Source organism: Mya arenaria, chromosome 3 (genome assembly GCF_026914265.1).
Source record: "Mya arenaria isolate MELC-2E11 chromosome 3, ASM2691426v1".
NCBI classification, from domain to species: domain Eukaryota; kingdom Metazoa; phylum Mollusca; class Bivalvia; order Myida; family Myidae; genus Mya; species Mya arenaria.
The window spans coordinates 35,243,677-35,268,708 of record NC_069124.1 but is presented as its reverse complement, the minus strand read 5'-3'; the positions used below and the strand labels follow the sequence as shown (position 1 = coordinate 35,268,708).

Below are 25,032 nucleotides of genomic sequence, written 5' to 3'. Positions count from 1 at the left end.
CCTTTACCTACTGAACTGAGTGCACCTTTACCTACTGAACTGAGCGCACCTTTACCTACTGAACTAAGCGCACCTTTACCTACTGTAATGAGCGCACCTTTACCTACTGAACTGAGTGCAATTTTACCTACTGAACTGAGCGCACCTTTAACTACTGTAATGAGAGCACCTTTACCTACTGAACTGAGTGCACCTTTACCTACTGAACTGAGCGCACCTTTACCTACTGTAATGAGCGCACCTTTACCTACTGAACTGAGCGCACCTTTACCTACTGAACTGAGTGCACCTTTACCTACTGTAATGAGCGCACCTTTACCTACTGAACTGAGTGCACCTTTACCTACTGAACTGAGTGCACCTTTACCTACTGAACTGAGCGCACCTTTACCTACTGAACTGAGTGCACCTTTACCTACTGAACTGAGCGCACCTTTACCTACTGTAATGAGTGCACCTTTACCTACTGAACTGAGTGCACCTTTACCTACTGAACTGAGCGCACCTTTACCTACTGTAATGAGCGCACATTTACCTACTGAACTGAGCGCACCTTTACCTACTGAACTGAGCGCACCTTTACCTACTGTAGTGAGTGCACCTTTACCTACTGTAATGAGTGCACCTTTACCTACTGAACTGAGCGCACCTTTACCTACTGTAATGAGCGCACCTTTACCTACTGAACTGAGCGCACCTTTACCTACTGAACTGAGTGCACCTTTACCAACCATAATAAGTACACCTTTACTTACTGTAATGAGCGCACCTTTACCTACTGTAATGAGCGCAGCTTTACCTACTGAACTGAGCGCACATTTACCTACTGAACTGAGCGCACCTTTACCTACTGAACTGAGTGCACCTTTACCAACCATAATAAGTACACCTTTACTTACTGTAATGAGCGCACATTTACCTACTGTAATGAGTGCACCTTAACTACTGTTTTGAGTGCACTTTTACCTACTGTAATGAGTGCACCTTTACCTAATCTAATGAGCGCACCTTTACCCACTGTAATGGGTGCACATTTTCTTACTGTAATGAGTGTACTTTTACCTGACATGTATATTTTGCATGTACAATGGGTGAGAATGCTTGCACTTTAATGGGGTTATCTTTACCTACTCAAGGCTATTCTTCCCATGTGTGAAGTTTTTAGATTGCGGCATCTCTTTGTCCTTCAAGGCTTCCTCCGCCATTTTCTTTTGGATTTGAAAACGTTTCTGAAGACAGCATTGACAGATAATTAAACAATTGTAAAATTGTTAGTCCCTGAAATGTGTTGTTAATTTTCTTTCTTTTTTGTTCTAAAATAAATATAGTTAACATACAAAAACAATAACAATAACTATGTGATTATGTACAGACAACTTTCATAGAAAAACAACTACAATAAAAGTATGATTTATTTGTATAATATTTTCAAAAGTGTAATATTTGGCAAACACACAAAAAATCACCATTATTAAACATTATTGTGAAATTAGATGAGTGTTTGTTTAGAAAATGAAATTACTCATTAAATGACTTATAATAATAACAAATGATCACAGTTTATTAAAAGTAAATGAAGGAAGGGTTGTTACTCGAAAGATTTGATATACATTGTATGTATGAATGGAAAGGCGAACAAAAGCTCAGAACCTCAGCCCCAAAAAATTGATAAAATGTATTCAGTAATAATAAAAACAAAAAAATCACATGCAGATATCGATGCTTGTCCAATTTTTTCAAAAATCAATGGGCATAACTCCAATAATATTTTGATAAGAGTAATAAGACTTTGTATATGTTTATGCTTAAGTGAACAATCAGTGTTAGTACCATACTGGACAGCCTTTTCCTTCTTTTGTTTCATTCATTAATCCTCATTTCAGAATGGTAATAAGCAGGCACAGCTTTTACCATGCAATAAGTAGTGTGCAACAAATAACACAATGTATCACTCATATACAGTTTACTTATTGAACACTGTCCATGAAGATATGGTACAAAACAGTTACTAAACTAATACCCTCGAGAAATTATACAATTCAAGCTTTGCTCTCATGTAATTTTTATAACTCGGAAATTTGGTGCATTTAATATTATTTACATTATTGCGTATAAGCTACATCAATATGACAAATAAGATGATAAAAAATTATAAAAAAGTTAAGGTTAAAGAAAAACTAAATGTTTTATCAAACAAACATCAATAACAAAATCACACACATAGAAGAAAAAGGCTTCCACTATAAATGCCACTTCTTTCGACATTACTGTAAATAAACACCAAACAGTTAACACATTATACTTTAATTTTTCATCCATGATAATGCTACAACAAACAACTCATATGCTTTTTTTAGACTCACATTTCTTACTATACATGTTTACATGTATATTTATCTTCAACAATAAAATGTTTCAGTAAGCATGGAAGCCAAAAAACATTGAATTCAGAATACAAACACTTTAAGCGATGAAAGCAGAAGGGTTTTAGGGCTTCCATAGGTAACACAAAATCGCTGTTCTACTCGTCAGAATTACCACTCTATTTTCTTTCAAAAATTCAAAATCTTCAATAAGTCAAATGAATATTTTGGTGCAGTTAAATGTCAAAAAAGTATGAAGCAATGTTGTGTGAAACAACACAAAAATGCCATTATGACTCTGGCATTCATGTGGTATATCCATAAAATGTTCACTAACAAGGAAGAAAGCTAACCTAGGAGACCATGGTTCGATTCCTGGCCTGGGTGCACATAAGTTTGGTTTGTTGTCACCAAGCCTAACAAGTGGTTTTCCTCCGCGTACTCTGGTTTCCCCCCACGACACAAGAACACACCATGTGTAACATGGTGCCATTGAAAGTGATTGATATAATGTTGTTATAATAACTTGTTTTAAAACAAATACAGGTAAGTTTAAACTAGATGGAAGAACAATGATAAAATTATTCTGGATTCTCTTTCTCAAAATTGGTTATATAAATTTCAGAATAGTATTGGTTTTACCAGCACCTGTTTTTAAACTATGGTAATTAACAACAAAAAAAAGGTTTTTACTTTTTTTTGCTTTCAACCCTAGTAACATTGTTGACACATAAAACAATTAAGCGAAATACAGAGACATGATATAAACATTTAACATCAGTTCAGAAATAGGTGTTAAAGCTGCACTCTCACAGATATACCGTTTTTACAACTTTTTTATTTTTGGTCTTGGAAAGAGCAAATTGTTGCGTAAATATCTGCAAACCAGTGATAAAAGATTGCTGACAAAAGATCAGATCACAGATTCTTATATTTCCGTTCAAAAATTAATGTTTTATGGCTTAAACCGTTACTAATGGTTTAAAAAAAAATGCATAAAACATCAATTTTTGAACTTAAATATAGAATCTGCGATATAATTTTTTGTCAGCAGTGTTATATAACTGGTTTCCATGCACTTTCGCTAAAATTGGCTCGTTCCAATACAAAAAATAAAAAAGTTGTGAAAACATTTAATCTGTGAGAGTGCAGCTTTAAGCGAAAAAGGGTGTTACTAGTCAGTATTAGGTCAGTTTTCAAGTAGTTTATAAAATACATTTTGTGTAAGTCTAAGCGAAAATCTTATACCCACCTTTTGATTGAATTAAGACATGTTTCTAAAATCAAAATAGTTATAATTTTTGAAACTGTAGTTAAGCTTATGCAAATAACAGAGCTAATACTATCTTAACAAAAGCCTAAACTTGTCTGCTAATGTAAATAGCTAGTATTGTCTTCTGTTATTTAAATTATCAAATTTGTTGTTTTTAAAGTAAAAGAAGTCACTAAGTAGCAACTAGATAGCAATACTTTACTCCTCTACTAACTAAGCTTCATAAACCTTACTCATTCCTTTTTTACTTTGTGAGGTATTTTTATTATTTCTGTTGCCATGCAAACAATATTTCCCCCATATTTTACTATATAACCCCACCTATTTGTGTTGATGATTAAACAACACATAAATTAAGAGACAGCAATGACAATATTTTGACTTCATTCTTTGAAAAAAAATAAAATACAGTAAGCTTATATACGGAATGATGAAAATATAATAATTACAAATGGAAAAAAATAAATAATAAAATATTTAGGGCAACATTACCTTCCGTCTTGCTAGCGCCACTGACCCAGGAACGTCTGGTATCATATATGCCACCAGGAACTTCACAGAAAACACAATGTGCTGAAACATAAACATAATATCTGTCAATTACAAGTAAACTCTTGTCTGCTTTTTGTGGTCAAAACTAAACCATTTTGATTAGGAGTTATGGGATTAGTTACACAATATGAATGTACTGGCATATTACTTTTAACAAGACGTACCAAGATTTGTCTGATTATTTGAGTGTTATCTGAGTATGTAAATAGGTTTAGGTTTTGCATATCTCTTCTGTCATTAATAAGACGCAGCTGAAAATAATGATGCTAAGGCTAAGATTATACCTTAACTTTTTTTCTTTGAAATACAAACAAGCTTAAAACAAATTGCAAATTGCAAATGTCAGTGACATGTCCAAGGGCTGCAACATACAATATATTCAGCAATAACTGTATTGACACGAAATATTCAGACATGCCCTGTATTGACACTGAATATTTAGACATACACTGTATTGACACGGAATATTCAGACATACACTGTATTGACATAGAATATTCAGACAATCACTGAATTGACATGGAATATTCAGACATTCACTGTATAGACATGGAATACTTTGACATTCACTGTATTATCATGGAATACTTTGACATTCACTGTATTATCATGGAATATTCAGACATACACTACATAGATACAGACATGGAATATTCAGACATACCGGTACACTGTAATGATTCGTAATTTTCAGACAAGCACTGTAATGATTCAGAATATTCAGAGAGGCACTGTATTGCCACAGAACATTCAGACAAGCACTGTATTGTCACGGAATATTCAGACAAGCACTGTATTGACACAGAATATTCAGACAAGCACTGTATTGACACAGAATATTCAGACAAGCACTGTATTGACACAGAATATTCAGACAAGCACTGTATTGTCACAGAATATTTAGACAAGCACTGTATTGACACGGAATATTTAGACAAGCACTGTAATGATTCGGAATATTCAGACAGGCACTGTATTGACACAGAATAATCAGACAAGCACTGTTTTGACACAGAATATTCAGACAAGCACTGTATTGACACAGAATATTCAGACAAGCACTGTTTTGACACAGAATATTCAGACAAGCACTGTATTGACACAGAATATTCAGACAAGCACTGTATTGACACAGAATATTCAGACAAGCACTGTATTGTCACAGAATATTTAGGCATACACTAAAATTCTTATGTGTTTGTGTTGTATTTAATATGATGTCAACTGTACTTTTCATGAAATAAATCTGTAATGTTAACATCATTTGGCTGCTAGGTGTGTCAGCAGTAGGGGTCACATGTTTGAGACCCACTGAGGGTGTTTCTGGGTATATTTAGACAAAGACTAGTGATCATCAGTAAAACTAAGCAATGTAATACCTCAAACCCGATAACTATCCAGAGCTTGTCGGCCGTGCTGTACTTGCTTCCCCAGGTGGAAGTAAAGGCAATCAGGAAGGCATTGCTCACAACCCCGCAGAAGTTCAGGAAATTCAGGATCACAAACCACGTACCTTGAAATACAATGAAATTACAAGATAAGACAGAAAATTCGGAAAAAAGATGTAAAGGCAATCAAAAAGGCATTGCTCAAAACCCTGTAGAAGTTAAGCAATTTCAGGATCACAAACCACTTGCCAGGAAATAATTCAAGAGTCAAAAATAGTCAGACCAGACCATGTTGGCGACATGCGCATCTCTTCTTGTCACTGCATTAAAACTGTAAAGTTTTGTTGTATTCAAGCAATTACTCAATCATTATTTTAAATAAAATGACAGACTAAAAAACATGGTTTGTGTGGACATTTTCATACTTACAATCTTTCAAAACTGTCAATCATGACATTTAAAAACAACTAAAATCTAAACTAAAAGTTAAAATACACATATAAAAACTATGGAACAAAATGTACCTATATCCTCTGCAATGATGGCCTACAATCTCGACATCGATCATCAGAAACAGAAACATCGCCAAAATACAAAATACTTTTTTAATCAGTATTAGGTTTTTATACCTATATCCTCTGCAATGATAGCCTGAGGTCTCTGGTTCACCCAGAGCATTCTCCACGCATCCACACGGATGTCAATCATCAGAAACAGGATTGCCAACAACGGGGCCAGGGGAAATGAGGCTGCAAACAGCTGAAATTGCCGGTATGAACATGAAAATATACTCAATATAATTAATATGGAATTTATGGTTGGACGAGATGAATATGTTTATATAATAACTACATTGTTTTTCACTGTATATGACTTAACAATTATCTGTGTATTTTTTAGAATTTGAGTATTTAGCTTTTGAGCATTTGAGTATTTAACCCTACAATGATCTATATTATATAATCATTATCACAGTAAACTGATGTATCTGCAGGCATTGCCTTTAACAGTCTGTGGGTTCCATCTGAGAGCTTTAATATATATATTTATTAAAAAAAAAAATTCAATTGCAAAACAGACTCTGTAAATCTGCATCCTTTACAGGGCTAGGGTCAAAGAATAAGAGCTGTCGTAAGACAGAGCGCTCAACTTTGCCGCTTTGACTTTGCCGCTTTGACTTAGAAGTGAATAAAATAAAAATGTAATATTACCAAGTTTGGTCTATTTATGTCAAACCTAACTAAAATTATTCAATGCATAAGGTGACTTTGATGCTGCCCTTCCACCACCCAAAATGACGCAAGTCATTCAAATAACTTGATTTCCAATGATGAAAATGTGGTAAGGAATATACAAATATGGGTTTCAAAAGAAATTTAAAAAAAAATAAAAAAAAAAATAAAAAAAAAATAAAAAATCAAGGGCCATATAGTATAGCCCTCCTTGTTTTCCCTTGGTAAAAAACTGGTTTAGAATGTAAAAATGTGACTGTCAAAAGAAAAAATAAATATATTTATATATATTCAAGGGACATAATTTGTATTTAGGGTTAAAATGGAGTTATGTTTCTTGTTGTAGGATGGTAAGATGGTCGTAAATAATTTTGAATTTTATTAAGTGCATTGAATGAAAGGTATAGAAGTTTTTTCATTAAAATCCCAACTTGCCCTTAACTTTTACTTGTCTAAAACTTTAACCTAAGTCAATCATGGGCCATAACTTGTAGTAAGGATATGGAGTTATGTAACCTCATTGGGTGATGGTCCTGAACAATTGTGTGAAGTATTAAGTCAATAGAATGAAGGGTATAGAAGTTATTAATAAATATACCTACCTGCCCTAAAACTTTAACCTAAGTTCCATAGTCAATCAGGGGCCATAATTTGTAAAAAAGATAATATGGAGTTATCTAACCTCATTATGTGATGGCTCTGAACAACTGTGTGAAGTATTAAGTCAATTGAATAAATGGTATTGGAGTTTTAAGTTAAAATCAGAACTTGCCCTAAAACTTTAACCTGCCATAAAACTTAATCAAAGTCAATCAGGGGCCATAACTTGTATTAAGGATAATATGGAGTTATGTAACCTCATTGTGTGATGGTCCTGAACAACTGTGTGAAATATTAAGTCAATTGAACAAAGGGTATAGAAGTTATTTATAAATATCCCAACCTGCCCTAAAACTTCAACCTAAGTTTCATAGTCAATCAGGGACCATAATCTGTGTAAAGAATAATATGGAGTTATCTAACCTCATCATGTGATGGCCCTGAACAACTGTGTGAAGTATGAACTCAATTGAATGAAAGGTATTGGACTTATAAGTGAAAATCCCAACTTGCCCTAAAACTTTAACCGGACGCCGACGCTGGGGCGAGTAGTATAGCCCACCTATTCTTCGAATAGTCGAGCTAACAAGGTTTAACACGATTGATAGAAAAAGTTATTCTTACCATCATCAATCCATACAAGATGCATTTCTCTGTATATTCGCCAAGGGTGAAGTTTCCGAGGGTCGGTTTTTCACATTCAATTTCTAGCAAAGATTTTTCGGAGTCTGGCTTGGTGTTTATCTTCAAGAGTTTTCTTAGAAAAGGAATGCAGGCACAGCACTGACAGTGTTTCCGCCATAACTTTAATGCCCACCTATAAAGAAAATATCAAGGACTTTGTACAACAGTGTACAATAATGCAATGTGAACTACAGGGCCAAGCCCAATAGCCTGAAATATTACCAAGACCTATAAACATATAGTAAAATAATCTTTTCTGACACCGCAAGGCTCAATCCCTTGATATTTGGGATTTATGTAGCCTCATGTAGTGGTTTAAAAGTAACATCCAAAATCCATAGTAACAAATGACTTCCTAAGCAAGCAATAACTTCATTCATAATCAACTAATGGCTAACTAAGCAACCAATGACAACCTCTTTCTTTTTTACCTGTGATCTCCTTAGCAACAATGACATCATTAGCAACCAATGACCTTATCAACCACTTACTAACCACCCAATGATTTTTCTAGCAACCATTTCCTCAGTAACCAAACATCAAGTCAGAGACACAACACTATAAGATGAAAAGCATTAAGCATATATATATTAAAAAGATATTGCCATTGATTTATGGTTGAGTTAATATATTGATCATATATAAATATATTAAAGGTTATTTATTAGCATAATTGTTACATGTTTTATAGGCACTTCATTTGAACCTTTCTTAACTCATTGATGTCGCAGAAATTACATTATCTCAGGTGTTTGCTGACTTTGCAAGAGAATTTAATCAACACATGGATATAATTTTTAAACTAAAAATTTGATGACCCCAGCATACGCTTATGCTTGTTCACTGCTCAAAGTTGGTCAAGAGGTTAAAATCAATAGTTATCTTAGCTACAGAATCAGGCCTTGCATTACATATCTGTAAAGATTCATTGGTAACAGACATAACTTAAATAGGAATTTCTTGAAAGGTTTAACATTTGCTAAAGCTAACTGCTGCTGCTGCTGCCAACCATGACAACATCAGGTAGATTTATGTCAATACCAGGATCCTCAAGTTTTCTTTCCTAGAAAAACAGAAAAGGCTACAAATGACTTTGTTACAGCTATTAAGGAAGTCAGTATGAACTCACGGCATAATAACATCGGTAGCAAACTTGGGGAGTGGTTTTGTGATCATGAGCACGAGGATTTGGAACGAGAGCTGTGACATACATGTCCCCTCACAATTGTCTGTGTATTTATCATTCCCGAACATGCCAGTATCAAGACGCTGAAATACAATATGAATTATTATTTACATGGACATTTATATCTACAATCAGCAATTTTTCAAATCCATAGTTTTTAAAAACTTGTTTTTCTTTGATGAAAAGGACTAAATGAAATGACAAGTGTTAAGCAGCCAATAGTATTAAACTTGGTAAGTTATCCACAGATTATCTTTGGCTAGATTGCACTTAGAAGTAATAAGAATAGTTAACAGTAATTATTGGATAAATATTTGTCAAATCAATTCATGTTTTGACTAACTTTAACCAAATCAAAGAATTAGCAAGTCTTATATACAGCTGCAGTATATTATTTTGTTATATAGTTTTGTGTGTGAAATTGGATTTTCTTATACATCATACATGAGTTAAAAGTTCTGAACAACTTCTACTTATTACAGAAATAATCCTTTAGTATAATACAAGGAAACAATATGCCATGGCGGGATGCCAAAGCTTGTCCATTTTTATTCCCTCATTATTTAGAGACATAACTCAAATTATCATGGACCTTGCTACACATGTTTGCATTGTCTTTTGCAACATGTGTATAAAGTTTAATATGAATATTTTGACAGTTTGGCAAAGGTTTAAGTTTTAACATGCCGGCAATGACAACGACACCTTGGTCATGACAATATCTCAATTATTTCCTTCAAAATCCAGACAAGCTTATAAAATAGACAAGCATACCCCTCTAACAAAAGCAATGTAGAAACAAGATGAGTAGTTGTTGACAAACTGGAAGGCAAACAACTTTATAATCAGGGCATCATTGTATTTCGTATCTGTCCTGTGGTTCTCTGAAATGAAATTATAATAATGAGTCAAATCTGTCTTTAAACAATGCATTTGATGGTGTCTGTCAACTTGAAACTCTGAGTTTAAATACATGGCAAAATTAGTATGCCTTAAGTTTAAACTAATTTATTACAGCTTGTTAGTGAAGACAACTAAAAGCTAATGTGAATCACTCATTATGTAGCACCACTCTTGGGTAGAAAACAGTATAATTGTCCTTTTTCAGAGCCCATGAAAGAGTACCTCTGGTGGAGATCCAACCCACAACCTGGGTGAGAGACAGACACCTATGCCACAAGATCACTCTCACCCTGGTGGGGATAAAACCCATACCCATTTGGCTGGGAGGCAAACACATATAACTAGATCAATGTCAGCCTCATAGGGATCAAACCCATCCCCATTTGGATGGGAGGGGGACACCTATACCACTAGATCACCATAAATGTATATGCTCATGTTTATTTATTTCTATGTGTGTCACTTATCATATGACAATCTATAATTTATGTAATAATGTAATTTGTGTAAAAAATGGAGAAATCTTTATCAATCGCAACTATGCATAATTCACAAAAAGTTATCTTAAAACTTGTACCCCAGTCTGTGAGTTTCCTTGCTACATAGTCGTATATTCTCCCGAGGATGAGAATGGACACAGCATTCATAATGGATGACAGCAGGGTGGAGATGAAGAGGCACTCGCTTGCTGGGAGGCCAGGGCAGTAGTCAACAGTCGCAATCACACGGTACACTATAACACCTACCACGCTGATAATAACTATACACACCTACAAAGTCAAATATACAATATCATAACATTACTTCAAACTTTCATTTATATTTTATATTATCAGCAACATTTACATGTTCATCACAAGACTGTCGCATCATGGGGTATTTACATGTTCATCACAAGACTATCACATCATGAGACATTTACATGTACATCACACTACTATCACATCATGGGGCATTTACATGTACATCACACTACTATCACATCATGAGACATTTACATGTACATCACACTACTATCACATCATGAGACATTTACATGTACATCACACTACTATCACATCATGGGGCATTTACATGTTCATCACAAGCCCATCACATCATGGGGCATTTACATGTACAAGACTATCACATCATGGGGCATTTACATGTACAAGACTATCACATCATGGGGCATTTACATGTACAAGACTATCACATCATGGGGCATTTACATGTACAAGACTATCACATCATGGGGCATTTACATGTACAAGACTATCACATCATGGGGCATTTACATGTACAAGACTATCACATCATGGGGCATTTACATGTTCATCACAAGACTATCACATCATGGGGCATTTACATGTTCATCACAAGCCCATCACATCATGGGGCATTTACATGTACAAGACTATCACATCATGGGGCATTTACATGCACATCACAAGCCCAACACATCATGGGGCATTTACATGTTCATCACAAGCCCATCACATCATGGGGCATTTACATGAACAAAACTATCACATCCTGGGGCATTTACATGTACAAGACTATCACCTCATGGGGCATTTACATTTACATCAGAAGCCCATCGCATCATGTGGCATTTACATGTACAAGACTATCACCTCATGGGGCATTTACATGTACAAGACTATCACATCATGGGGCATTTACATGTTCATCACAAGACTATCACAGCATGGGGCATTTACATGTAAATCATTAAGATTTTATATTCCGTATTAATATTTTAGCTATAGTTAAATATTAAAAATCCATTAGGCTACGCTTTGTAATCTTTTTAAATTGTTTGATTTCTAAATATTTTTTGTCAACACTCAAAAATCTACCTGTGACTGTCTGGCAAGTAGGCAAAATAATTACTGGAAACTAAAGCAGAGCATGTTAACCTACAGAACGTTGTAATTTATGTCTTTTTTTACCATGAAGAGCAAGGTTCCTGTTGAGAGACAGATCTTCCATGCTCGCTTCTTGAATGGGTAATACCAGTCCACTTCATTCGTTACTGGGTCCTGTGAGCATAATTAAGCATATAAATCTGTATTATTCTTTCTTTAATACAGAAATGCATTTCATCCAACTATTCTATGAACAGAATTTTGACCTTGACTTATGCCAGTTGATAACTTGTTTAGTTTAATTTATGCATAAACACTACTTCTTTGATCACCAAAATAATGTGGTATAAATAATTTAAATGTTCATACAATTCTTTCTTTTGTCCCGTAGAACTCCGGCCTGTCAGGCTCGTTTTCCTCAAACTGGTCGACATCCCACTGATAAGCCAACTCAGATTGCTTCCTCTTCCAAACCTCCAGAAATATTGTACCTGTGGGTAAACAAATGGAGAATATAGTCAGCCCCTTAGTCAGAGCTTTGTTAACATTTGTTGATGTGATCATTATTAACTTTCAAATATTTACTTCTCTGAAAAATTAATTGATACATTCATGGGCCACAGTACTTCTTACATATGTTGAGACAATAACTGTTTCAGCTCTGCTTGTTTATAAGCAAATCATGAAATATATCACCTTTAAAAGCTAAGAATAACCTTGTTAACAACATTGTTAACTTAAACAAAGTTCTGAACAATCAGCCAATAAATTACAGAGACGTAGACCCATATGCGCAGGCTTAATAATGAAAATATGACAGTAAGATTTTACTTTCTGTCAACTATTGACTAAGACAACATCCTAGGCAACATCTTAACATGACTTAGAATTATGCTAATTGTTAACAGTATTATTTTTAGTAGAGTATTCTTTTGGAATTAAATAAGGGCTTGTATATTTGGGTTTACAACCAAGAATTTAAATAACAAAACATCCTACCCCAAATGCAGAGGAACATTGCAAAGAATGGTGTCACATCATTGTCGAATGAACCCTTGATGTTCACGAACAGATCTGTGAGGGTTGAGCTTTGAAAAGAAATACAAAATCTAATGAAGCATAGTGTAAACTTATATAATTTCGAGTCAAAGTGGAGACATATTAGCTGATATGAATAACTTTTGTATCCTAGATAGAAACCCAAAGGCCTGATACAATAACCATCTTAGGGTTCACTTAAATTTAAAATTAGAATCCAAGTGTTTTGAGTGTAAAAAAACTGACTAATGGACTGAATGGAATCTAGAGCACATGCACCCTAAAAAGATTCCAGTTTGTCATAAAAAAAACAACTCTTAATAAACCCTCAAACAATGTAATCATCATGTATTCCTTATAATCATATGCTGCCACCATAACATTTGGCAGAGGTTTATAGAGGCTAAACATTTAGCAGAAGTTAATAGAGGACCACATACTTGCTTTGTCCTGTGCTTGCAGAATCTGCTGTATTGCGTATGCTGTAACCATGAAAAGAAAACATGCAACAAGAGCCCATTTAAATTCATTTAGAAACATACAATGTTTTAATAGCATGCATTTCATGTAAGAAACAAAACAAAAAGAAGAAAAAAAGCCAAACAAAGCTTTGTTGTGTAGCCAAACTGTAGATAGTACTGCAAAAATATGTCATATCATGTCTATGTAAAAGTTCCAGAAGAATGAAACAGGTATAAAGAATAACTATTTCATGGTGTACTTTCTTTGGCTTACACTTGTAAGGGTGAGTAACTATGCAATTGTTCAGAATTATTCTAAATATAAAAAGATAAAATTGTTAAGACTTTGCCTGCCCCTATTCTTAAACAAAATCTATTTTTATTTTGTTAGCTTGCTCCAATTTGTCTTGGCCAAAATCCCTACCCAAAGGATGAAAATGGTGTTGGCTAAAATCTCATGGTTTTGTTGTAGGTGATTGTATTAGTGACTTCACTGCAGACAGATTGAAAAACGTACTAGAAGTAATAACTTTTAGTATTAGCATTGTATCAAAGTACATTAACAACAGGGGCTTATCATAAATGAAACAGAAATGAAATATTTACCTCTCCACAAGTCCGTACAGGAAGACAGCGAACCCAAACAGCGTGGGCAGCCATAGTGTGGAAATTAGCACCCCAGTCCAGGCAAAGTACATACCAATCTTCTCTCCAAAATAGTTGCGAATCTTCCACAATGGTTGGAACTGAAACAAATTATGACATCACAGAGTAGAAATGAGCACCCCAGTCCAGGCAAAGTACATGGCCATCTTCTCCCCAAAATAGTTACGAATTTTTTACAATGACTGGAACTGAATCAAATTATGACATCACAGAGTAGAAATGAGCACCCCAGTCCAGGCAAAGTACATGGCCATCTTCTCCCCAAAATAGTTACGAATTTTTTACAATGACTGGAACTGAATCAAATTATGACATCACAGAGTAGAAATGAGCACCCCAGTCCAGGCAAAGTTCATGGCCATCTTCTCCCCAAAGTAGTTGAGTGCCTTCCATAATGGCTGGATATGAAACAAGGCAAAGTGCATAGAGTCTTTTACCTAAAATAGTTACATATCTTCCATGTTGGATGGAACTGTCTTAACAAGATGGTATTTATAGTTACAGACATGACAGTTTTCTTTTAAGGACGACCAATACTCAAGCTACTTATTTTATAACAAATCTTGCACATGAAAAGAGGCCATGAAGAAAGGTGCTGACCACATTGTTGACACTCATAAGATACATTAATTAATTTTATGTATTGGACCAAGCATGATTTGTTTTCAACATTGCAATTTCTATAAATTGCTCCTTCTTCATTTCTGTTCAGGAATAATGCCCTGAATTGCTTCTAACAAACCTTGAAGAAGCTCTTCGGCCAGGTCAGGGTCAGGTCCAGCCGAGGGTCGTGTTTGAGAGTCTCATCATCCTTGGGCAATTTCTTCTTGTCTTCTTTAGACATGTCTGGATGGTAGGCTGACTCCTCATGAAGCACAAACTTCTCTGTGTAGACCTTCTCCATCATCATATAGTCAAGACCTGCATATTGCATATTCTATACATGTACATTTAGTCTATACCTGCAAATGGGACACTCATAATAATAGGATTGAATGGGATACTCCTATAGTCTTCATTTGTAAATGGGATACTCCTATAGTCTTCATTTGTAAATGGGATACTCCTATAGTCTTCATTTGTAAATGTGATACTCATATAGTTTGGCCTTGCTAATGGGATACTCATAAAGTCTAGACATGTAAATGGGATAATCATATAACTTATAGTCTAGACCTAATGGGATACTCATGTAGTCTAGACCTAATGGGATACTCATGTAGTCTAGACCTTATGTAGTCTAGACCTTATGGGATTATCGTAAAGTCTAGACCTAATGGGATACTCATGTAGTCTAGACCTTATTGGAATATCATATAATCTCGACCTTATGGGATACTCATGTAGTCTAGACCTAATGGTTAATTCATAAGGTCTAGACCTTATGGGATATGCATGTAGTCTAGGCCTAATGGGATACGCATGTAGTCTAGACCTAATGGGATACTCATGTAGTCTAGACCTAATGGGATACTCATGTAGTCTAGACCTAAGGGATACTCATAAAGTCCAGACCTAATGGGCAACTAATAAAGTCCAGACCTAATGGGATACTCATATCGTCTAGACCTAATGGGATACTTATATAGTCTAGACCTTATGGGATACTCATAAAGTCTAGACCTAATGGGTTACTAATAAAGTCCAGACCTAATGGAATATTCATATAGTCTAGACCTAATGAAATGCTAATAAAGTCCAGACCTAATGGGACATTTTCTTCTTTATTAATAATGCAGCTTTGTATAATTATGCAGATGATAATACTCTTTCTGTGTGTGATAAAAATCCTGATATTGTTAAGACCACTCTTGAAGAAGAAAGTAACATTTTGATAAACTGGTTTACTTCCAATCAAATGCAGGCTGACCCTGACAAATTTCAGGCACTTTCAGTTGGCTCAAGGTCTGTTAAAGAAATAAAACAATTCAATATACTTAATCACACCATTGTTTGTGAAGAGCAAGACTTAGTGAAACTTTTAGGTGTTGAAGTAGATAGTTTATTAAATTTTGATGCCCAGATTTCTAAAATGTGCAAAAAAGCTAAGCAATTGAATATTCTTCAAAGACTAAGCAATTTTTTGACAACCAATACTAAGCTTATTGTCTTTAAATCTTTTATCAGATCCAATTTCAACTACTGTCCAGTCGTTTAGCATTTTTGTAGCAAGACCAACACAGAAAAATTGGAAAAGATTCAATACAGAGCTTTAAAAATTGTTTTTAATGATTACACCTCAACTTACGAAAATCTTCTTCATAGAGTTCAATTGCCAACATTAAATTTGAGCAGGTTAAGATACATTGCTATTGAAACTTACAAATGTCTGTATGGTATCTCACCAGAATATTTTTAAGACATGTAATTTTAATCTGAGATACGAAAACTGTGTAGATGTTCCATCAGTAAGAACAACTAAATATGGGAAAAACTCTTTCCGCTTTGAGGCAAGTCAGGTATGGGACAGCCTGCCAAATGAAATAAGGGTCTCCCAAAACTACCTGGAATTTAGAAGGCTGATCAGCACCTGGACAGGTCCCCCTTGTAAATGTTCAATGTGTAAATAATACCTTTTTGCTTTAAAAAAATAGAAGTAATTGAGAACTATAAGATGTTTCACTGAATATCTTTTATCCTTTGTCTTAACGGAAAAGGAGTTTTGTTTTCAGTGGGATGGCTTACACCCACTGGACAAGATATGGCATTTAAATACCAGAAAAGATTTCAGCCGACTTCTTTGACTAAAATAACAACTTATTAAATTAAATTAAATTACATGGGCTAATATCTAATTATGATTGTTCAAATTTAAATAACATCTGTCCAACACATACAACTACTTGTGTTTTTCTTTCAGCAAGTATCTTGTTTAGGTGTAACCACTTTACTTTTTCAATAAACATTCTTTTACAGTGATAGGTGTAATATCAAAATAACATGATACATATCATCCCTCCTCTAAGCAATACTTTCAAAGGATTTTTCCTATCATGCTAGATTAATCATAAGTTTTTTTTACAAACTATACATCGATGTACAAAGCTGTTATTCCCTTGTATATTTTGCTACTTACAATTTTGCTACTTCAATGCATATAATTACCCTTTAAGTTATCTTTTTGAAACAACTAACCATTTTACAGTGATATATACCAACTAGTGGAACTTTTTTTGGTGTTATCATTGTTCTCAATGCTCTAATCCAATGTTCCTGATTGTATTTGTATGCGTGCTTCAACATGTGTTCAATTTAACATATATACTTTTATTTCCAAATCACAAGCTCATTAATTGTTATTTTTATTTGATATGTTATGTATGTCTGTTATTCATGTCGGAAAATAGCTCATTGAGCTAATGTTTCTTGTAAACACATACCCGACGTTAAATAAAGATTCTTGTATTTTGTATTTTGTATACTCATATAGTCTAGACCTAATGAAATACTCATGTAGTCCAGACCTAATGAAATACTAATGTAGTCAAGAACTGTAAATGGGATACTCATGTAGTCTAGACCTAATGAAATACTCATGTAGTCAAGAACTGTAAATGGGATACTCATGTAGTCTAGACCTAATGGGATACTCATGTAGTCTAGACCTAATGGGATACTCATGTAGTCAAGAACTGTAAATGGGATACTCATGTAGTCTAGACCTAATGGGATACTCATGTAGTCTAGACCTAATGGGATACTCATGTAGTCTAGAACTGTAAATGGGATACTCATGTAGTCTAAACCTAATGGGATAGTCATGTAGTCTAGACCTAATGGGATACTCATGTAGTCTAGAACTGTAAATGGGATACTCATGTAGTCTAGAACTGTAAATGGGATACTCATGTAGTCTAGAACTGTAAATGGGATACTCATGTTGTCTAGAACAGTAAATGGGATACTCATGTAGTCTAGAACTGTAAATGGGATACTCATGTAGTCTAGAACTGTAAATGGGATACTCATGTAGTCTAGAACTGTAAATGGGATACTCATGTAGTCTAGAACTGTAAATGGGATACTCATGTAGTCTAGAACAGTAAATGGGATACTCATGTTGTCTAGAACAGTAAATAGGATACTCATGTAGTCTAGAACAGTAAATGGGATAAAGTCATGAGATAGTCATAAGGCTTAGAATGTATTTGGAATTCTCCTATATAGTCTAGACCTTTGAAAGGGACACTGACATAAACAAAACTGTTAGCCAAGTGATTTATTATATTCAGCTTGTAGAAATCTGCAGATCTGGATTCAAAATTAGTTTAGACCTGTTAAGGGGCCTGAATTAAAATGTTTCTAAAGTGCATGTTTTATTTAGTTTTGAGGAACAATCTAGTTAAATTTTGGGTGGGGGTGTAAAACATACATCCGTGTTTGGGGGTAATAAGGAGTTGATCAAACTTTTCAAAAGAAGGTTTTATCAGATTTCCAATAAAAAAACCCTGATACATTTACTCATATTTAAGGCATGTTTAACTCACCAACTTTCTGCAGTTCTCCAAGTTCCACATTTTCATCAATGCAGCCCCAGCAGTTCCCAGCAGTTTTGGCTGAAATATTCCAAATATAAATTATCAAATGCTTCCTGGAAGCTTAAAAAATCCCCTCATTGGACAATGTAATTAATGGAATTTTAGGCCTTGATTTCCTCATGTAAGGTACCTGCTAATTGATTGGTATGGTAGGAAGGTTTTTTTCAGTGAATTCTATTTTTTTCTTCCACATGAGAAATCATTATTTATGGGAATAGAGATTCCAATGTGTGTGATTTGTTAAATAAAGCAATATATCAGAACTTGTTTCTTTTTTAAAAAGTTAATCAAATAGACCTTGTGTAGAAATATACCCGTCTGTTGTTTTTCAGTTAGGCATAAAAGGCTACATATGGTTGTTTTGTCAGCGGTAACATGACTGTAACTTTTATTGAGCTATGTTTTGCACAAATTTTTCAAGCTTGTCATGGAGCATAACTTAACAATTATTTAAGCCAGAGTTATTTCCATTGCTACACATTTGAAAAGTTTTTACACCACAACAATGACACCAAATCTGACACTGCAGACGACACCACAGCTATCACAATACCTGACCTTTATACTTTGACCTAGCATAATCGAAAGGTTATCCCCAAGGCAAAAAGAAGGATAAAGCAAAATCAAGTGATATGAAACATATGTTGCAAATCCAGTTCAATGGGAATAATTTTTGCCAAGATTTGATTACTACATATTTGCAGAATTGCATGCATACTATTCATTCAGTCCATAGCAATTACAAGAAGGCAGCTGAGTGCTTATGTTCCAAAGGAGAAGACAAAACATTGTGAAGAGTATGAGCAAAAAGAAAATCAGATATTTTTGATTGACTTTCTTTGGGTTGTATTGTGTTGAGCAGTGATATATATGAGAAACACTATGTTTGTTTCAGGCAGGTCTGTTCTCGGGGTCCATGTTGACCAACGGTCTCATGTCCAACTCTCAACTTATACTCGAAGATGTTAATAAATAATTTAATATCTAAAAAAAATTACTTTACAACATGCATTTTCCAAAAACTGTGCATAAATACTCAGTTATTTTCACCATCAATGCTTGGCTTCAATGACATTTAATAACATATAGATTTGTATTTTTTTTAGTGTTTGTCTGAGATTGAGACTTGAGAACTTTCGCAAACATTGGCCCTGGAGTTCCCCATGTATTCTAGCACTAGCAATCTTATATACATGTAGCAAGAGCATAGTAAGGGGTTCAAACAAAGTGGTACCACCATCCTGTTTGCTTTGACTTTGTCCTTCAGGATCCTCCACAGAACCTAGATTAAACACCTATAAAACTAAGTCACAGACATATTTGGTGATGGTGACGGTTGACACGGTTCTTCATACCATATGGGTGATGGTGACGGTTGACACGGTTCTTCATACCATATTAACAAGACAAGTTGTAAACATTAAAACATTAAGTGAATGTGTTTCAACAGTTAAATGATAATAATATCATGCAGATCTAAACTAAATTAACAAACATAATTATCAAGCTTAAGAATCAGCAACCAATTACATCAAACTGGTTATTTCTTTGGATTGGTTAAAGTAAGCCAACATGTTAACGGATTGGTCAATATTTATCCAACAATTAAAATCTTGACCAATCAAAGTCAAAAATAGCATGCAGATAATCCTGATTCACCATGATTATTGCCTCAATGTTAAGTTGCCAGCCATCGAGGCTTAAATCCTGCCAGTGCGAGCCAGGCTTTAGAGGCATGGTTGAACCTTCTTAGCTGACATACATATCCAATGCAAGTTTTAAACTCACTGGTAGTAAAGAAAGTTATTTGTCTATAAGTGATGGTATAGTAATACCCTTTAACTAAGCCTGAAATTAAGATATGCAACAAACAAACCAAATCCCAGCTACTCATGTTTTTATATAATATACCATATATCACACTTTCTAATTCAGAAAAGATGAAATTCTAGATTCTGGTCCTCAAATTAGTTTTATACCCTATATTATTTAGGGTATATAAAATGCAAATAAACGGCACAGAATTTACACAACCTACTGTAAACAGTCATGCTTGTTTCTTTAGGAAATTTTGATTATGAATTGAAAAAAGGCAGATTGAAAATATCAAGAAAAATGATCAAATCAGCTATTTTTTGGAAAATCAGTGTTAAGTAAGAATGTCAGTATTGTTTTATAAATAAAAAATAAATATTCCTAGCATTTAAGAGCAAACTGTTATATTGTATGTTATTAATTATTTGAAAATCATTTTAATAGTGCTGGATCAATGTAAACAACAGCAGAAATACACACATTACCAAAGCACACTTGTTATTGGTACTACTGAGATGTCTAAACCTCTTCGAGTTTGTTGGACATTGAAATTTGTGCATTAAAATTCTCATGAAATCCACAAAAAGTACTTATTTGACAAATAGTTTTGTTTTTGCTTTTTTTCATCAATACCACAATTCTCATTAACAATGGCCCGATTGTTCAGAACTTTGTTTAAGTTTACAAGGTGTTTTAAACGTAAAATATATTATAATGTTGTCATGTATTTAAATAAAACCAGTACAGCTGAAACATTTGTCTCAAATCATGTTAGGAATACTGCAGATCATAATGTATCCATGAAACTGCCGGAACAATACAGACTTATAAGTTAACAATAAAGGGTTAACTACATTGTTAACTTAAAAAAAAATTCTGACCAATCAGCCCATACATATTTTGTGTATAATCAATTACAAGCCGATGCCATGTAACCCCAAAGCTATTATATCCATGCACATGTACTACACCCAACAAGCAGAAATATACCTCCACGTGTTTCGTCCCATGCCTGTTTTTTTCCTTCAATTGTATTAAATAAAAGTTAGTTAACACTTAATGAGCTTTAGCTCATTTTTGGTTGTTAACAATGGATTAGGAATCAGTACTTTCCCATATGAAATTGCCCCTAGCGGGACTTGTGACCTGTTGAATGAGAGATGTACATTTGTATACCAATACACCACCATCATATATAGTTAGTATAAGGTCAATTGTGAAGATGGCTGTAAACTGAAATGAATGACCATTGAGTCTGTTTGCTGAATACAGTGTCCTTTTAAGAGGACATGAAAATGCTTCCCTGCCGAACTGGTGTTTTAACCACTACACAACTCTCACCTTCCATTATGGTTGATATCAATTATTACGATTTTGTGTGAAACAGATTTAGAATGTAATAAGAATATTTTTTTTAATCAAGTCTGCCTATGATGGATACATGTATATTCTTGATTTTTTTTTTGAATTAAAAGCAAGGTTTCCATTTTCATGTGTCATTTATAACAGTTTAAACAGACAAACTTCATAGCAATTCATGTAACAATGGATAGACACTAGGGCAGGGGGCTAAATTATTTTCAATTATCATTAAAAACTAGATCTAAAACTAGCCCAGTACCTTTGTTTTTTCCCTTCTTAAACCCAGTTTCACCAAGATGCCGTAGGTCGATGTTGATCAGCATGTGGTCAACCTGTAATACAAATATTTGTTGTTGTTTTTTATAATGACACCATTATGCAACTAGCTTGTACATTTATGATGATTTGTTATAGTAACAGAGGTAAATATAAAGAGGTTTATGTGGATAAAAAATTATAAGAAACAAATTAATGATATTAAATAAATAGATTTGTTTTCAATTTAAACATGAACATTGCAAGCATTGAAATGCTAAAATGTCTTCATTTTTTCGCTTTACCAAAGGACACAATTCAGAACCATTATGAAAGACCATGTGAAGTGACTTACTACACACATTGAGGACTTAGCACAGGGCTGCAGTTACACCTTATATTTTTTTGTTGATTAACTGTCTTACACCAAGCCAGCGACATCTATATGGTCATTGTTGACAACTGTGCTGACCAACCATCTGACCATATGATGACTCAAGGATCCTCAGATAATATACGCCCTCTTACTTTGTTAAGGGGGTTTGTCTGCAAGGGACTAGAAAAAGACACCTACCAGAAGAGAGCGCATGGCAGGCCGGAAGAAATTGGATGGGTCATCATAATCTTCAAATATGTGAATGTTATCCATCTTGAAAGGAGCACTTATATAATCAACTGAAAAAGAAATAGTACGGTAATTAAAAAGAAAATTTCCATTTATATAGTGTCATAAAGTATTTCTTTTGTGAAGTTATATCAACATGCAACATGCAACATGCAGCGCAATCTGTACGTGAGTGATACGACTCTTTAGCTTACAATAAGCCTATGAGGTAAACATCTTTTTGATGGTTAGATACTATTCCTTTATTTAATCTCATACCTCAAGTTTGAATGTGTGTTGTTGTTTTCATTTCCTCTGACTGAAAACCTCATGTATATACATTTTACATCCCAGTCAAGTTTAACTACTGTTTAAAAGATGCCATTTTGAGGTGTTGAAATATTTACTTATTGATTATAACAATATTGCTAGCCTTTATGTAATTATGATAAAACACTATTGTTGGATACCCCCTGTGTGACCCATTGTGTTACACGACTCCATTCATCCATGAGTGGAGATTATCGTAAAGAATCAGTGGTTGGTTTCTGACAATGTAAAAATGCATGCAGACAAATATAAATGAGTTATGATCATGCATCAGGCTAGGACGTTAAAACATGGTACTGAGTATGTACCCAGATTTTTTCCATTTTGTACCAGTAAGTTTTCATCAAACAAAATTCTGTAACAGTACTAAAAAAAAATGAGTATTGAAGAATTAAACGAAAACAAAAATTTGAACCTAAAGAGCTGAAAACTTAAACTAAAGCATCTCCAATCATTAATATGATGTTTTTGAAAGAAAATAAAACATGGGTGCATCCTAGAAAAATAAAACATGGGTGCATCCATTTCTTGATATACATGCTGAGTCCGTTTATCTTGATTTTGAGTGTGTAAGATTACATCATTTGAATAAATTTTATTACAAATTTGACAGTCAATATTATTGCATTGTTAAAAATACTGTATTGCTTTGGTCGAATCGATATGGCTCCGTATCGTGCATAATTACCTTCATTATCAGTTCTGAACTTCTTTTTGATCCATCTGTTTATCGGGGTGTTATCTTCTTTGTTATCACTTTCACACTAAAATAGAAGCATGTGTATTAGTAAAAAAAATAATTATTCATTTAGGCTGCTATTGTGGATCAAGCTATAGCAACTATAAACATACATAATTAGTATATACAATGACCTAGTAAGGTCAATAGTCAAGATATGACTCTGAAATGTTCCGTATGTATTTCAGATATATCATACATTATGAAAATGTAAAATTTTGAATATGTCATTTTTCCTTGTTTGGATTGATTATATCACATATATAAGTAATATTTATCACACTTTAATGTGCAAATGGAGTCTTGCGTTCAGGGGAAAACATCTATCTGGTGGAACAGTCATGTGGATGACAATAGGTGACCACCAACAAAACTCACCTGTGCCCAGGCAAGGTACATGTATCAAACCTGGATTGCCTTGGTGAGAATTAAGTGAGTGAGATAATCATTTTCCTTTGAAACAAACAACAACTGTATTATCATTTGACTTCAATCAGGAAGGTAAGATGTATAATATGTCAAATTAAAACACACTTGTCAGGATAGGAAAGAAAACCTTGTCACTTTGGGATCACTAATCACAATACACAACAGGACAACCAAGCTGTATTATCTTAATATATAACATCACCATGCTTACCCCATTCAAAGGCATTTCCAAGGACACACGTTCAGCCTCTTGGCAGAGTCGTCGGAAGGGGCAGTGTATGCGGATATAGACATTGTCTCCAATCACAACACTCTGCTTCTGAAGACCGTCTTCTTTCATCGCTGGAAAGGAGAGATAAAAAGTTACAGAATGTTAACATATTTTTGTCCCATACTCTCCCATCTTTCATTTTTAATGTGTTGTAAAAGGGGCAGTGAATTCAGATATAAATCTTGCTTATGTAGGCCATTTGTTTTTATTGTTGTACAGGAAAGATAAAAAGTAACATACTCTTTACACATATCTGTCAATAATTTAAATTTTCTGAGAGAAAAAATGGGACTATGTACTATGCTGTTGTTTATTTTCTCACATATACTTCAATGTTTTTGTATTCTTCTTTTCTTTTTTTTCTTGTTGTTGGTTTTTTTTTTTTTTTTTTTTTTTTTTTTTTGGGGGGGGGGGCGTTGTTCCTTACTAAAAAAGGTGACTCTTGCATTGCTTTAAAATAGTATAAAATAGTATTATGACAAGAATATAACAT

The 25,032-nt window shown here is 34.1% G+C and overlaps 1 protein-coding gene across 7 annotated transcripts in view; it reads right to left on the bottom strand.

Annotated features, from left to right (window-relative positions):
- Positions 1-25,032, bottom strand: part of LOC128227884 (anoctamin-4-like) — a 39,219-nt gene that overhangs the window by 10,488 nt on the left and 3,699 nt on the right. The window contains exons 3-23 of one of the 7 annotated variants that reach the window (XM_052938800.1): positions 24,480-24,610; positions 23,789-23,864; positions 22,741-22,841; positions 22,171-22,243; positions 19,969-20,016; positions 18,684-18,752; positions 14,939-15,117; positions 14,137-14,276; positions 13,510-13,551; positions 13,031-13,119; positions 12,401-12,522; positions 12,116-12,205; positions 10,759-10,951; positions 10,053-10,162; positions 9,222-9,361; positions 8,033-8,225; positions 6,206-6,335; positions 5,568-5,701; positions 4,129-4,209; positions 3,616-3,640; positions 1,128-1,229 (exon numbers count right to left, since the gene is read on the bottom strand). In XM_052938800.1, the coding sequence (XP_052794760.1) occupies positions 1,162-1,229; positions 3,616-3,640; positions 4,129-4,209; positions 5,568-5,701; positions 6,206-6,335; positions 8,033-8,225; positions 9,222-9,361; positions 10,053-10,162; positions 10,759-10,951; positions 12,116-12,205; positions 12,401-12,522; positions 13,031-13,119; positions 13,510-13,551; positions 14,137-14,276; positions 14,939-15,117; positions 18,684-18,752; positions 19,969-20,016; positions 22,171-22,243; positions 22,741-22,841; positions 23,789-23,864; positions 24,480-24,610 (2,234 nt within the window). In that variant the 3' untranslated portion in view covers positions 1,128-1,161. Of the gene's footprint in view, positions 1-1,127; positions 1,230-3,615; positions 3,641-4,128; positions 4,210-5,567; positions 5,702-6,205; positions 6,336-8,032; positions 8,226-9,221; positions 9,362-10,052; positions 10,163-10,758; positions 10,952-12,115; positions 12,206-12,400; positions 12,523-13,030; positions 13,120-13,509; positions 13,552-14,136; positions 14,277-14,938; positions 15,118-18,683; positions 18,753-19,968; positions 20,017-21,539; positions 21,573-22,170; positions 22,244-22,740; positions 22,842-23,788; positions 23,865-24,479; positions 24,611-25,032 lie in introns of all 7 variants that reach the window. The other 6 variants (XM_052938801.1, XM_052938799.1, XM_052938798.1 and 3 more) reach the window with 6 other exon arrangements.